The sequence below is a fragment of the Macrosteles quadrilineatus genome, unplaced genomic scaffold, assembly GCF_028750875.1.
Source record: "Macrosteles quadrilineatus isolate MER2022 unplaced genomic scaffold, UCM_ALF_1.0 Scaffold_1__1_contigs__length_201487025, whole genome shotgun sequence".
Taxonomy (NCBI): Eukaryota; Metazoa; Arthropoda; class Insecta; order Hemiptera; family Cicadellidae; genus Macrosteles; species Macrosteles quadrilineatus.
Genome location: NW_026542594.1, coordinates 47114753 through 47132281, shown reverse-complemented (window position 1 = coordinate 47132281; position 17529 = coordinate 47114753). Strand labels below are relative to the sequence as shown.

Sequence of the window (17529 nt, the reverse complement as noted above, 5' to 3'; positions counted from 1 at the left end):
TGTAAACCTTATGAGTATTCATATTTAAAGAAATTATTGAATTTTGTCAGCCGTTTCAACTTTACAAGTTGGTTCTATGATATTAAATAGCATTAAAAAGGTATAAGGCTTACCAACAGGGTGCAGCACTATTATGTTTTTTGCATTTATGACCAGAGCTAATTTTAACCAACTAGCAACAAAAAGTTGTGGTACACAATGAGAACTTAACTTTTTTTCATGGTTTAGGTGCAATGGTAGAATATTAGGGCTATGGTAGATACTATAGGACACTACATGATACTATATAATACCGTTTAAATTAAAAGACCAAATTTTAATAAACCGTGTCCTCTCCCATGACTAAAAACATTTATACTTATGTGCCAACCCCGTACGAAGGACGGGTACTCTGCTAGTAGAATAATAAATTATTGAGGTTTCATTCCTGCCCATAATTTTCAGCTCTTGATAAACTCGGCTTTGGAGATTACCGTGCGGATGCAGAAGCTGTCTTGAGGGATTGTAAGGCAATTGCAGCTAAACGTCGCAGACAAAGCACCCGGTTGGAGAATCTAGGCATTCCTGAAGAAGTGTTATTACGACAACAACAAGAACTGTTTGCCAAAGTAAGAGGGTCTTAAGTAATACTCATTACCTTGTCTTATGCAGTAGGCAGTGGCGTAGTCAGGACATTGTTTTTTGGCGAGGGGGGCGGCAAACTGGGAAGGTATTTTCATCAGGCACAGAAAACCATCACTGTCTCCCGCGATCTCGAAAACCTGATCGAAGTCTCCCACGATTGCGGCTAAATCAGGAACATCTCCTGTCTCTCACGGTCATGAGGAAATTTTTGTAGTCTTCCATGATTACTGCAAAATTCTGAATACCCCCGTGGTAACGGAAACATCATCATAGTCTTCCGCAGTTGTGTGGACATAATCGTCTTATCCGTGATCACAGGACAATTCTGATCATCTCCTGTGGCCATGTAATCACGGAAACATCATCATTGTCTTGCACAATTACGGAAAAAGCGGTAATCTTCTGATCGTGCTATCTTTGCAAAAGTGTCCGGTATTTGTTTTGGAATACACAATTGATATTCTATATCGATACCACAAGAATCGATAAATTTGGGGAGGGGGGGCGGCCCCCTTCCCTGGATACGCCACTGGCAGTAGGCTTCTCTTTGCAGTTGAAGGTATACTACCTTTCCATTATTTTATAAACTGAATTAGCCTATTTAAAATGATTGGATTTTATAAGAGTGTCAAACCTGTGAGATTGATCACATTCCCAACTTAATTATAGATTACTTTAGGGTGTCAGAACCAGAATAGAAAATCTTGATTCATATTGTATATACATACAATTGTATATACATACAATATGAATAGCGTCAAATGTCAGTGTCAAATGTCAGTGTCAGACTAAAGCTAATTAATAATTTTTTAAATTTTTATTTTACAGAAAAATAGAAATTACATCAGGTTTTTTTCTAGCAGAGCATCTCAAAATAGTTTACTTAAGATATTTAATTTTTGTAATTTTTAACTTTAAAAAATGTTTAATTCTGGCGTTTCTTTCCTTTGTGAGGCCGAAAATACTCACCACGCAACAGTCAATGGACTCCAGCAGTGATGATGATTGCTCGCTTGTTGGGTCTGATATTTGGGGTCTGTGCGTCAAACTGTTATGGTTCGGGTCGGGTTGGGCCAAAAATCACCAATTAACAGATTTTTTTGTTTTAACTTCTCTCCCGAAGAACAGATATAGTATTTATGTATATTTCATTTTCATATCTTATTTACAGCTTGGGAATTGCCTCAACTGCAATAAAGAAGAACATTTTTTTATCAAGACATTCTTTCCCATGCTCATAACTTTTTAAATAACTAAATACAGTAGCTAAATTACGACTAGTTTACAATGGAACTTAATATAAAAAGATGATAAAAAAATCAAATTAACATTACACAATTTTAGGGCCTGTTGACAGGTTTCTAGACTGAAAGGAAAAAAAAATATAAATGCTATGTTTCCATGCAATATGTATCATTCCATTCTCTGCCTTCAAAGTATAAAACCTCACACTTGCAATAGCATTATTATTTACATCATCATAAATACATAATTTACTAGTGGCTTGTAGGGACGTAAAAAGATCAAATGTAAACAAATTATTGTAATATTTAAACAAACTCAGAATCAAATTATCTATTCGTCAAGATATATATACCTGTACACCATATATTTTGTGTAATAAACAGCCTCTTTGTTTGCTTTTGTTGACAATATTTTCAGTAAATAATTTGAATTATTCCAGAGGTTTAACTATCCTAATGGCAGCAAACATATAATTGCCTAGTTAGTGGCTTGTAGGGACATAAGTCCCTAAAGCGCTCAAATGTAAAACAAACTATTGTAAGAATTATATTATCTATGTGTCAGAATAGATATCCCTGTACACTATATCTTTTGTGTAAAAAAATTGTTTTGTTTGTCTTTTCTTTTGTTGACGTTATTTTCAATAAATAATTTTTATCACTCCAGAGGTTTAACTCTGCTAATGGCAGCAAACATATAATTGTTTGTGAATAAATCCTGGTTTACTAAGGTAGCTTTGGTGTTTGGTCTTGTGGTTAATGGTGGTAAAAAGGCTCCTCTGATTGAAATTTTGGAAATTGTCTTCGTCAAATATGAAAAGTCAAATAAAGGTGTGTTGAGATAAGCTTAGTTCCTGGTCAAAACCGCTAAAGCATCCCAACCCAGTTATTATTTCTAAGTTTATATTCCTTTTGTAAAGGATTAACAAAATTATTGTAAAGTAAAGGCATGCCATAGACCAAACTTAAACCTAGATTTGTTTCTGATCAACATAAAAAACTACAATTAGTGTAAGTTTATGTGGTGGTATTCGTCCTAAAGGTGAGATTGACCATATTGACACATATTTGATCAAAATAGGCCTAATTATCTAATGATTCCTAAATCTTTAGCGACTGGTTAGGGTTCCATTACACAGTTATCGAAACCAATAACGAAATTACTTTTCATCAGCATTAGACATAGACATATTTTATTTGCACATAACATTCTTTAAATGTGTTGGTACATACAGAATAGGTGCATTGTCAGAGTTAAAATTATCAGAATATAAAAAATAAAATGGTAATCAAGAAGATAATGTAAATTAACAAAATTGAACGATAAAACTATTCTAAACTAAAGGGGTATTGTGAAAATCTGCAATTAAATAAAAGGCTCTGTCAATTAAGTGTTCACCTATTTTATCTTTAAAATTATTTTCATTTAACAATTTATAGTTTTCAGGCAGCACATTGTACAGCCTCAGCCCCGCATATAGTGGACTTTTTTCATAAAGGGTTAAACGGTGCCTTGGAAATCTAAAAATGTTTTAATTTCGAGTATAATATCTATGGTTGATTTGAATTGATTCTGGGAGGTCGTTTTTAGCTGAATGAATGTAGTTTAGTGATTCCAAAATGTACAGTCCTGTTAGAAATACAATTGACATGTATCTAAGTTTACTTTTTAATTGAATCAGATGTACATCCCATTTAAGGGATTCGTCTATATAAACACCTAGAAATTTATGAGACGTTGCCAATTTAAGGGATTCAATTTTATTACCATTGTTTCTGGCAGAAAATTTTATTGTTTGCGTTTTTTCAAGATTAAGTTTCAATCCATTGTTCAAGAACCAACCCTCCATGTCATGAACCACATTTTCAAGAGAAGATAGCATTTCAGAAGTACTATTATTTTTTATCAAGGCTGTTGTATCATCTGCAAAAAGAATTACTGTAGTTCCTGATCAATAGCTTTAGGGAGGTCATTAATGTAAGAGGACCTAAGATTGAACCTCGGGGCACACCTGCCGATAGGTTTCCCCATGGCGAATAGTACTTGATCTTATCCAGTGTTATTACAGTTCTTTGTTTTCTATTAGAAAGGTAAGAACTCAATAGTGAGTGACAACTTCCCCTAATACCATAATCACTCAGCTTGAGCTGAAGGACTGAGTGATCAAAACAGTCAAAAGCTTTGGACAGGTCACAGAAAACACCAGCTGTAGCCTAAGACCCGTCCAAAGCCTGGGTAACCTCATTTATAAACTGTGCTAGTGCAGAACCTGTGCTTAAATTTTTCCTGAATCCAAATTGTTTGTTATAAAATAGACAGTGTTGGGGAAGCTACTTTTAAAATGTAGCTAGCTACAACTACTGCTAAATTTCCAAAAAAGTAGCTTAGCTACAGCTACAGCTACAGTTCCGCAAAAGTAGCTAGCTACAACTACAGCTACATTGAAATGTAGCTACAGCTACAATTTTAGCTACTTTTCCAAAGACGTTACTTTTTATTCCATGCACATTAGGTAAATGTAAAATTAATTGCAACTACATTTTTACTGAACAAACATTAAAAAAATGTCAGTAAGTATTGTATCTAACATTAATTGGAAAACAAATTATTCCTAGATTGTATTTAATTTTTTGGCATTATAAACCTAACATTACAACAACAGAACCAAATAGTTCGGTGTCCCATCATATTTAGTACTTATTTTTAAATATTGCAATATTTTTAAGCATCTTAAATGTAAATTTCATTAAGTTCAAAGGACATACAACCAAACTATATTTTAAAAGCTCATTTTATTTCTTTAATATAGATTCATTCATAGATGTCTTATATCAACAATTAAGACCAATAAAACTGTAAAACGATTATTTAAAAATACTTTTTTGTGTTACAGAGCCTAGCCTACTGAAATTGGAGTTTATTGCCTTTCTTTTAATGTTAAAAACGGCATTGCTATAATCTTTTAAGTGATAAGTTACTTGTACTATGAATAACACTTTTCAATGTCAAGAAATCGTCCTTTATTGTCATTATGCATAGGGCAAATTGTGCTTCAACCTAGTTGGTACAGAAAACAGTATCCAGTAACTTATCCTGAAATCGGCTTTTAATTTAAACATGTTGAAATTTGTAAAGTAAAAATAACATGTAGGCCTACTTGGCTATGTAACAAGTTGGCTATAGTAGGCTTGTTCTTGCAAGGACTAAACAGATATATTCCTAATAATTGAACTTGGGACTTGGTATTCGTCTTAAACCATAGCATAGCCTAGGAATTAATAGTCCTATACAAGAGCTGTTACCAGGAGCAAACTATGCTATTTTTTTCAATGTAAGTTTCATGTTATATGGAGATTTTTTCGTTACAATTATCATTTAGTCTATACATATCTTAAATCACATCAGGTAATTTCCTCTTTGTTAATTTAGTAAACCTTTGAAAAATCTTCGTAATCTAACCAAGGAAGGGCTTGTGACGATGAACCACAATCAACAGCTGAAGCAAAGGTTGATAGACCAGATTTCTCATTATTTTAAGGTTTAGTGTTGGTTTCCATTAAAATCCAAGTTGAAACACTATCGGTATAATAAACAAACTAAATTGATTACTAATTTCCCTGTCAATCACTTGCAAGCATTCAATAGCTTCTCTTGTCACCGGTAACGTTTAAACGTCGTCTGCATCTAGCAATTTTATTTTATCTGACAGTAATCATAGAGTAGTAAATTAAGGAAATGAGAGCCAAAAATGTAGATAACACTCATTTAATGGCCTCCATGTCCACACAACGTTGTAATAGGAAATGAAACGGCTGCAACCAGCTGTATGAAGCCAAGAAAGTAAGGCCTAATTTTTTTTTTAAATCTCAGTTTGAAAGAGGTTGTTTCACGTAAGGTTGAGGTTATGATAAAAATCACTATCTCAAACAATGATAATGTAGTGAGAAAAGTAGCTAAAATTCTGCTACAACTACTTTAAAAATGTAGCTAGCTACAGCTAAAGCTAAAAAATCTTAAAAGTAGCGTAGCTACAGCTAACGCTACAAAAAAAGTAGCGCGCTACTTGTAGCGCGCTACTTCCCAACACTGAAAATAGATGATTGCTTTCAAAATAACTAACCAATCTCAAATTTATGACCTTCTCAAATATTTTATAAAAATTACTCAATACAGAAATTGGACGGTAATTGTTAACCCATTTGCATCAGATGATGTACTAGTATGGTACTGGTACGTCACCCATGAAATTTAAAAATTTGGTGTTTTCAAAAAATGAACCATTTATACTTACAATATATACATATAATATTTAAATTTGTTCATCAAAATATTATGATCTTTAAATGATTTCATATTTTCGTAATACCGGGTGATTCAAAAAGGACTTTACAACTTTGAAAATTCATATAAATCTTATTAAACAAGGTACAGAGCTGGTTTTGGTGTTGTTTTAAAGGAAAACACTTCTAGTTTTTTTACCTTAAACTAAAGATGTTCTATGTGACTTCCGTTGGTTATCCTGCAGACATCCCATCGATAGTCGATTTATTCCCAGACTCGCACTAGCATTTAAGGTGTAACTTGCTCAACCAGCAGCGTAAATCCTTGCTCTAAGATCAGGTAGAGTGGCTGGCAAAGGAGGTACGAACATGTGTGTAACTGACTGAGGATACTAATGTTTACCCACTTCTAGATGTGCTAGGGAGTTGAAATTTCGTAAACTTGTAGTTCTTGGTCCCAAACCACCCATAACATTCCAAAAAGTCGCATTTACAAATTTTAACCCCCCCCCCAAAAAAAAAATCCAAAATGGCAGACCTCTGAAAACGACAAAACACTTTTTTTTCAAACGGCTATAGCTCGAAAACGGTAAGAGCTAGAAAAGATTTGAGGAAAAAACGTAGGTTCGGAATTAAATTTCCTACAAGACACTATTATGCGTTTTTTCGAAAATCGCACACCTTCACCGTCAAAAAACGCCCTACTTTCAAAATTTTGTAAATTTCTCTCAAATTTTTAACGGTTTTCACAATTTTTTCATACCTAAATTAATTATTTTTCCCAAATCCAACGCAAGTCACATAGAACATCTTTAGTTTAAGGTAAAAAAACTTGAAGTGTTTTCCTTTAAAACAACATCAAAACCAGCTCTGTACCTTGTTTAATAAAATTTATATTAATTTTTTGAAGTTGTAAAGTCCTTTTTGAATCACCCGGTATAGGTAGCTATTTAACTATTTTTATGAAAATTATGAAAAATAGTGAAAATGTGGCCTAAATATATATACATATACATATAAAATACATAATTTTATATACATTATATGTTTTATATTATTTTCAGCTATAAAACACTATAAAACAAAATAAAAAATAGTCAAATATTTTTCCAGGCAGGTTATATGCACCTATTTTTAGTAATATATAAAATAGTGTAAACATATCCTAATCCTAAATACATATAAATATACGTATACAACATTCAAAAAATATAAAAATATGTATTTTATTATTATTTTTAGCTATAAAATACTATAAATCATCATAGAAATTAGTCAAATGTATAATATTGTATTTTTAATGTTTCAGTGATACTGAGATTTTTGGTAAATAAGTAAAACGGTGCAAATGGGTTAGTATCCGATTTTAGGACCTTTTTAAATATTGGTGAGATTTGGGAAAGTTTTAGTTTATCCGGAAAAATGCCATGTATTAAACACTGGTTAATAATTTGAGATAAAGGTTCAGGTAAAGGTTTGAGATGCTAGGATTGCTAGGCTATATTATTTGAACCTTTTTTGCTTAGAGCAACAGGCAGTACCTGGTTAAAATCTCTTCCAAACAATATTGTTTTTCCACCCATTCAAACTTGTGATAGTACTTACTTAATGAACCCAGGTTGTTTTCGTGGCCATTCAGGTTATTCCACTACATACAAAATATTTATTAGGCCTAATCACTACAATAAATCTCAAATATAAATGTTAGTAAACTTACAAAAAAAGTGTACAATAAATCTTTAACAAATGTTTTGAAATCAAAACAAAGCAGAAGTGTTCCATTTAAACTTAAATAATTTATAATTTAGTCAATGTGGTTATTTCATGCTAAACGTTCCTTCAACACAACAATTACCTTCAAATTAGAAGACAGAACTTCATTAACTTTTCAGCCATTCTAAGTTCAATGCCTTTGATTTGAGCGATCTCCTATGATTCTACTACTTATCACATGTTTAACTAATTAAGTTTGTAAATTGCACAGTAAAATAAATGATTTCAAAATTTTAAGACGTAACTAAAAAGTCTCAATTATTATAGGTAACGTTATTCCTGGTTTTATATAGTATGCAGTACATTGCAGAATTGACTGGCAAATGAGTAATCCAAATGTAATATTGCTTACTGGCTTAATGATAAATCACGATCAGCTGTATTGAAGTAAACAAAAATCAGCAGTAAATGGCTTCTAATGCTATCTTTATGGAAAACATTTGACGTAATATCTAATTTTTTGTAAAAAATTTAAAAATTTCACTATTTTGCCGCTGTCATGGGATCAAAACCTTTAATTTGAGCCCTCTCCCGTCGTTCTACGACTTCCCAGCCGCCTACAATTTTGACGCAAAGAATCGGCTTACGTAATTAATATATAGATTGTTTGTGAAAAATTATGGTTTACTAAGGTATCTTTAAATGGTCTTGTGATTTAGAATTTTGGAAATTGTCTTCATATGAAAAGGCATATAAAGGTGGGTTGAGATAAGTTTAGTTCTTGTAAAGCTGCTAAATTAGCATCCCGACCCAGCTATTCAAATTTTTTACTCCTTTAGTAAAGGTTAACAAAATTAGTGTAAATGCCATTGATCAAACTTGACCCTAGATTTGTTTCTGATCAACCTAAAAATAGAAACTACTCTATGAAAGCTTATGTATTGGTATTCCTCCTTAAAGCGTGATTGACAATAGACCTACAAAATAGGCCTATTTAAACGTCCAGCGGGTTCATAGTTTAGACCACACCAAAGTATTATTTAGGTATTTAATTGTTAATAGTATAAAATTTTTATTCAATGGATACATTATCATTTCGATGGAATACATTTTAGCGAATTTCCCTATAGGGGAGTAGCTATTACTGTAGGTCTCATCGTAAGACCTAGGCCCGGGACCGATTTACTTTTTCATTTTGATGTTCCCAGAGGCCAAAAAAAAAACCATTTGTTTAAATTTTTATCTAAATATATAAAAGGCAAAGCCCTCACTGACTCACTCACTCACTCATCACTAATTCTCCCACTTCCCATTTACCTAGGAGGCTGAAATTTGGTACACCGATTCTTTGGGAATTAAATAGGAAAACTAAGTAGTTTTTATTCTGAACGGGCTTTCGGGCTTCGCCCCAGTGGCTCTGGAGTTTCCCATGTTAACCTTATGAGAAATGGAATTAATGAATCTTAACAGCTGTTTCAATTAAACAAGTTGCTTCTGTTCTATGATGTTCAATAGCATTAAAGTTACATGGATTACCAACAGGGTGTAGCACTATTTTTTTTTTTAATTTATGACAACAGCTAATTTGCAACTAAAAGGTGAGTGAGCGTAGCGAACGAACTTCAACCTGAAGGTGAGTTAGCGTAGCGAACGAGCTAACCTGAAGGCAAGTGAGCAGCGATCAAGCTCCAACCTAAAGGTGAGTGAGCGTAGCGAACGAACTTCAACCAGGACGTGATTGAGCCATGCGAATACTTATGAAGTTAAATGAGGCAAAGCCCGCGGGTACAGCTAGTATATGACGATGTATATATCTGTGTCTGTCCAGACGATAACTTGAGTAATTTTTGCCCGATTTTCATGAAATTTAGTTTGAAGGTTAAGTTAATTTAGTTAAGGCAGGATAAACTTGAATGAGTTCACGAACCAGCATGATCGGACCATGGGAACAGGGTTTAACAGGGTTTTTATAGGGTAAAAATGGGTTTTTCTCATTTTTTAAAACACAAAATTTATAAATTTTTCTCCAGACCTTTTTAAAGAGCTTAAAAAAACAAATAGTTAAGGCAGGATAAACTTGAATGAGTTCACGAACCAGCATGATCGGACCATGGGAACAGGGTTTAATGGGGTTTTTATGGGGTAAAATGGGGTTTTCTCATTTTTTTACTTAAAACACAAAATTTATCAATTTTTCTCCAGACCTTTTTAAAGAGCTTAAAAAAACAAATAATTTAGTATATCAAAGTGTTTTTGTTTGGTCATTGGTTACGGAGAAAATTTAAAAAAATGTTAATTGAAAATGGGTGAGGCTCATTTGTCCGAGTTTGTTAAAAATTACAAAATATTTTTAAAATCAGTTGTCCGAGTTTATTAAATTATTTTAAAAAATATCGAATTATAAAGTATCAGAGTTTTCAACTGTCCGAGTATGGTTTAAATAATAATAATATTTGGTTAAATCAACTGTCCGAGTTTTCATTTGTCCGAGTTTTTAAATTATTTAAAAAAATATCGAAATATCAACTGTCTGAGTTTTCAACTGTCCGAGTAGGGTCAACATCAAATGTGACACTGCGCGCCGAGACTAGCGTGTCTAAGGCGCCTGGTCAGAAGCTGATGTAAGCCTCTTCTACGAAGGAGTCGGGCATTGAGCCGCGAGAGCCCCTTACGTCGACTTAAGAAGGAGTATTGTATTATTTTTATTATAAGACTAATTTTACAATTTTTAATTATAAAAATAAACTGTCATCACCTAACACAACCAACCAAACTTGCTGATAATATAAAATACCTCCGCCACAGCAAACCTGCAGACTATGTGAATTTCAACTTGTCTGATTACATATTTACTAAAATATTTCTATAAATAAGCGAGTGCTTAGGTTTGCTGCTACATGGAAGGTAAACAGTGTTTTTTGACCGGACAATGGGAACAGGGGTTTATGGGGTAAAAATGGGGTTTTCCCATTTTTGACCCTAAAAACATAACATTTTGGAATATATTTCACAACCATTTTGTAGAAATAAAAAAAGTTATAATTTAGTATATTGAAGCATTGTTGTATGTCTAATGGTTACGGAGAAAATAAAAAAAATTCAAATTTAAAACTCCCATGTTATTCTTATGAAGAAGATAAAAACTGTTTTAGTTTTCTTGTTTATAGATATATGTTGATCAAATTTAAACATTTTATTTATTTCATCCTTTACTATTGACGTATGGTCAAAAACACGGTTTACCTTCCCCGTAGCAGCAAACCTAAGCACTCGCTTATTTATGGAAATATTTTAGTAAATACTAGCAGTTACCCGCCTTGCTGCACTAACAACTATTATTTTAAGAAATATTAAGGCATTGCCATCCCTTTTATTGTTTATAATACTTTGACAAAGGTTTTTAGGTTTACATTTAACATTGGAGAATTTAAACGTTGATTGCACAGGTGTGCTGCGATTGGGGTTTAATATATTTTACTTATCCAAAAGTAAAATAGTTTTCTGTGCTGCACTCTGTGGAAACATTGTGGCATTTCCCATTCAAAGAAAAAAAATAGAGGTTATTATAAGGTAAACATGAGCTCTAGTCTTTGCATGAAGAAGGTTGGTTCAGCTGATAAAAGAATTTTAAATAAAAATAAACCAATATTATTATTTGAAAACAAATAAAATGAATATTTGAGGTTAGATGAGTTTCATTTGTGAGAATTATTAATGTTATAGAGGTATAATGTATAAAATACTTATTTGTAGAAAACCTGTCTTCTTAAAGATCTTTTTGAAACACTGTTTAAAAGCTAATTTAAAAATTATTCACTAATAATCACTGAAAATTGAAGAGCAAAATGTTTATCAACTTTATAAATTCACATCAGCTGTCAATCAACTTTAATTTTAATCAAAATGGGTTTTTTTCTAAAATCCGATTTTTTTGTTTTAGCCTATGGAGCTTTTTATGGGAAAATGAGATAAGTTACGATAACTTTTGAATCGTAAATTTTACAGAAACGGGACTTATACAATTCAAAATTTATAGGACCCTAACATACTAATTATAATTGAAACCGGCTTTTTTTATAAAATCTGATTATTTGATATTTTATGAAATTTTATGGGAAAATAACATAAGTTACGATTATTTTGGAACCGTAATTTTTACGGAGATGAGATTTTTACCATTTTGTTCAGAAATCAATTAAACAAACTTACCATAACTTACTATAACCAGTGCTCGATTTGCAAAAATTGAGATACCGGAACTGTAACCTATTTAATGTGATTAGTACCTATCTATGACAATATTTTGATCTTTCCCACAGAGAGGTACTGGAACTCCGTTCCGCCGCATTTCCCCACTAATCGAGCACTGACTATAACATACTAAATTTGTATCAAAATCGTTTGGGCCGTTTTCAAGAAAATCCTATTTTTCCGTTACATTATGGGTTTTTATGGGAAAAATACCATTAAAAATCAAAATTTTGAAAAAAAATGAAAAAACACCTGGAGATGCCATAGACTAGTACCTACATACCAAATTTCATCAAAATCGGACAACAGGTGTGGTCTGTAGCTTTGTACACATCCACACAGACACACACACAGACACACAGACATCACTTCGAAAACCACCTTTTTGGGTTCCGGGGGACCAAAAACCGATATTATTATCCACTCAAAACTCAAACTCAAAAATTTTGACAAAAACAATTCTTTCTCCATATACTACGTATAGGGGGAGAAAGTAAAAAACAATGCAGTAAAGTAAGTTTTTTTCAATTTTAAGAACTGAATTGAAAAGGCTAAATTAAAAAACAGTCGTGGGTAAATGTGGTTTTCAAAGTGGTGTGTGTGTGTGTCTGAATCTGTGGATATTACAGATGATACCTGAGGTCCAATTTTGATGAAATTTGGTATGTGGGTACTAATTTATGATATCTCCAGGTACCGCTTTCTTTATTTTTAAATTTTAATTTTCAATGGTGATTTTCCCATTAAAAGCATAAAATAGCCCAACAGAAAAATTTAACTTTTTTAAAACCACCTGAACGATTTTGATTACAATTTAGTATCTTATAGTACTTTTTAACTCCAAACAAAAATGTTTAACTCCCATTTCTGTAACAATTGGGGTCCAACAGTTATTTTAATTTTGTGATTTCCCCATTAAAAACTCATAAAATAACAAAAAAATCAGATTTTTAGATAACCAGCTACATTAATTTTAATTAAAATTTAGTGTTATGATCCTTGTGATTCCAAACAAAATAGTACAACTCCCATTGCTGCAAAAGATATGGTTCAAAAGTTATTGCAGCTTTTGTGATTTACCCTTAATCATTTCGAGTTATAGGCCTACTCCCATCGCTTGAAAATGAAAAAGGTTGTTGGCAAGCTAATGTGAGAAAGTATATGTGTCAGATTGCTGATACTATTTATTTGTATTGATTGATTTACATTTTTTGGTTGACAGACCGTAGATCAAAGGGTTTTACCATTGACTATTGGATACTTTGTAAAATAACCATTTCAACTTGTCTGATTACATCTATCTATATAATTAATACGCTACACGAAAGTTTGTCGGTTGAACTCCTCCGCCATTTCTTAACCGATTTTATCCATTGACGTCTCATTGGAAAGAGCGTGTCGCGTAGATTTGCAAACTGACCTTACATTTTTGAAAAAGTCCCTTGGGCTCTGCCCCAGTGGCTTTAAAAGTTCCCATGTTATCCTTATGAAGAACATAATTGTTTACATTTTGATCAGCTGTATAATTGTATTGCTGTTATTTACTTTTCAATTCAATGAAACACATTGAGTAGATTTATTTACTATTTGAGTTTGTGTAAACATAACCCCCAAGACGGATCGTGTTAGTATGGTTGTATCCTAAAATTTGTGTATTTATCGTTGTTTTGTGTCGCTATAATTTGTTTATTATTTGTTGTTTATTTCTTTTAAATGTCTCCGACGCAACGACAACGAAACATAGACAGGAGGCGCAATCGTGATAACGACCGCAACTACAGAACAGTGGCGCGTAATAGGCTTAACTCATCATAACTCGTCAATTACGATTCGAAGCCATTTTATCGCGAGAGGTTTCCCGGCAAGCTCTTTTGTCTTTCGCGAGCCAGATGATGGGCAATCGAGTTTTGAATCGTGGGGCTTGACGCAGTCAAGTCTTTTGTTCCATGCTAATTCCTGGGAAGCTTAACAGTCTGAACATGAACCTGGACAACTTCAACTATTTGGTTACAAATGCGCCCTTACACTACCCCAAAACGACCTTTCGTTCTCAATTTGCCCTCTATTAATGACCTGTGTTGCCTGTACAGCGAGGCATTTTGAGAAGGAGAGAACCGTCCGGAATGCTTTAGGTTTATCAATAACGAAGATAAACAGGGTCTGAGTTACACAACAGTAATATTTGAGTTGACTCTTTTAAATTCATTGTAAATATGACTGTTATTCAATCTGAAATAACTCCTGTAATACTTTGTAATTGCTCGAATTCGAGCAACATGTACACTAGTATCTATAAAAGAGGAACTATGTATGTATGTGTGTATATATGTATATACGTTATGGACTCCAAAACCGCTCGACAGATTGTAATGAAACTTTCAGGCATTATTACGCATCTTTCAAGAATGGTTTTTTGAAGTTTGGAGCAGATCCGTCAAAAGGGCTCCGCCCCAGAGGGTTTTAGGTGGGCAATGTCAGACTTTTGAACTACAATGTTTACAAATAAATATGACAGCTGTTACCAGGCAACTGTTTTGTAGGTTTGAATAATCACAACATGCTGTATTAGTTTATGATTTATAGTTAATTTAATAAATTAATTGAAAATCAATCCAGGCATATGGAAATTCGCTTAGTTGGCAGGTTTGCTGCAGGGGGGGTATTTATATTTATAGTTAGGCTAAAAAAAGCTAATCAATGGCTTATTCTTAACTCTTTTGCCACTGACTAGGGTTCCATTTCCCAGTTATTGAAATCAAGGACAAAATTACTTTTCATCAGCATTGTCATGCATATTTTTGGTTCGTTTTTGAAAACATAAAGTAACGGAAACCTCTAGGTTTTACATGTGGATGCTCCCTTTACTATCCATACTATGCATGCTAGGTTATATTATTTGAACCTTTTTTTCTTTGGATCAACAGGAGTACCTGGTTAAAATCTCCTCCAAACAATATTATTTTTCCGCCCATTGGAACTTCCTCTTTATTCCCTGGTTGAAAATAATTGTTCAATTAAATGGTAAGAAATTTACAAAGCTTAGAATATATCATCTATATGTTTTCAAATAAAAACAAAAACAAAGCAGAAGTTTTCCATTTAACCCTTAATTGTTGATTATTTAATCCGTGTGGTTATTATATGGTAAACATCCCTTCAACATAACAATAACCCTCAAATTTGAAGAAATATAAACAAAGTAAAATAATACTGTAAACTTCGTAAACATTTAAAATAAAAACAAAGATGACTTTTTTATCTGGACAATTATACAAATCATTTTATTTTTTATCAAATTTTCTGTCAAAATGTTTGCAACTTCATTATTTTGTCAGCCCTTCTAAGTTCATTCCTTTTATTTTCTCACAAAAGTCACGGATGGCCTCATTGGGAGTGAGGTAGACACTGAAGTAAGTGACATCCCGGCACCGAACCTTAACGAAACCACCGCCCTTCGCGTGACCCCGCACTTGTAATATAGCTGCATTACGCGCCCAGAATGCAGTACCAAGACTATCAGGGAACCAAAAAGAGGGGTTCTTATCTCGGTACTGGTACTGTTCGCTGACTAAGAGCGGTGAGAAGATAGACCGCCTGGAAGAGAGTGTGCGCGATACCACAGGACACGTCGTCGTGGGTGGGGATTTTAATGCACTTATTTTGATTATAAGTGTTTTTTTTTACCGTTAAAATAATTTCGGCCCATTCCATCGCCTTACGATCGTGGCCATTCTAAGCATCGACGGCGAACGATCGTCCCGCGATTGTTGGCCACTGCTAGGGTTAACGACGGTAAAAAATGCATGTCATACAGTAGTATAGATCTACTTACTTACTTTCTTACTCCTGTGGCCACACAAATCCCAAGTGATTTTTGGCCTCGCCAACGATGCGCCTCCACTGCTGCCTTCAAACTTGCTCCTGACCTCCTGAGGTCCTGCCTCACTTGGTCATCCCTTATGAAAAAGTTTATATATTGCCATATAAAATTTTGTTAATCTGGTTATATTTGGTTTTGGACCAAATATAACCAGATATGAAAACAAGATTTTTCTTTGACATTTTATGTCATTTGAAGAATGTTATTGTTAATATAGCCTAACTATGTGACATTGATATTTGCGGCTGTTTTATAGCAGAGGTACAATTAATTAATAATTAATATAATACTGTATTCTCTTTATTTAGGCCTACTACACTTACCATTTGAAAATTAGACGTCAGTTTTAAGATTACTTTACTACTAATTACTTTAAAGGAGAAACGCCTATATTAGCTAATGCCTCTCTACCACACATTTCAACTCAAATCAGTTCAGTAGTTTGGGCGTGCGAGAGCAACAAGAAAATACACAAACCCACAAACAAACTTTAAGATTTATAATATTAAAAGAAGTGTTTGGAAGTCCAGCAACAATTCCATATAATAATTCCAGTTATTGTCAAAATATCATTTATACATGAGCATATATGGAATTTCATTATTCCACTAGCTGAACCCGGCAGACGTCTTGCCTTTGACTATTTATAATTTAAGTACCGTAACGTTTAATTGTCTTATTGTATATGAAGTGCTTATAACTAAATTAAAATACGTACGACAACTAATGAAACACATATAGTACAAAGGATAACCGATTTTTTATTATTGCTCTTATATTAATGCTAGGTTATGCTAGCTTAATTATTAATGGTTATTTTCATTTATGGTTATTAATGACAGTATTTTCAAGATGATCTCGTTCCCATGGCTCAATCACGTCCTGGTTGAAGTTCGTTCGCTACGCTCACTCACCTTTAGGTTGGAGCTCGTTCGCTACACTCACTCACCTTTAGATTGGAGCTCGTTCGCTGCGCTCACTTGCCTTCAGGTTAGCTCGTTCGCTACGCTCACTTGCCTTCAGGTTAGCTCGTTCACTACGCTAACTCGCCTCCAGGTTGAAGTTCGTTCGCTATGCTCACTCACCTTTTGGCTGCAAATTAGCTGTTGTCATAAATGTAAAAGAAATAATAGTGGTGCACCCTGTTGGTAATCCTTGTATCTTTAATGCTATTGAACATCATAGAACAGAACCAACTTGTTTAATTGAAACAGCTGTTAAGATTCATTAATTCCATTTCTCATAAGGTTAACATGGGAAACTCCAGAGCCACTGGGGCGGAGCCGATTGGACGGATCACGAAATTGATAGTGTATAAACCTATTCCATGAAATTCTACACGTATGTACCAAGTTTCGTGGCAATCGGTTCAGCGGTGTCTGAGTTTATCACTGCCAAATATATATACAAACATCCTCTTTTATACTTATAGATATGAGCAATAATTCCATACCTGGGAGTCATATATGGCCATATATAGACAGTAATTCCATATATGGAATATATATATGACCATTTATGGACAATAATTTCATA

The 17529-nt window shown here is 33.4% G+C and overlaps 1 protein-coding gene across 3 annotated transcripts in view; it reads left to right on the top strand.

The window, feature by feature from the left end:
• LOC128983201 (protein Dr1) overlaps positions 1-17529 on the top strand; it is a 50630-nt gene that overhangs the window by 22990 nt on the left and 10111 nt on the right. For all 3 annotated transcript variants that reach the window (XM_054402398.1, XM_054402399.1, XM_054402400.1), the window contains one exon: positions 445-608. In XM_054402398.1, coding sequence (XP_054258373.1) covers positions 445-608 — 164 coding nt within the window. The remainder of the gene's footprint in view (positions 1-444; positions 609-17529) is intronic.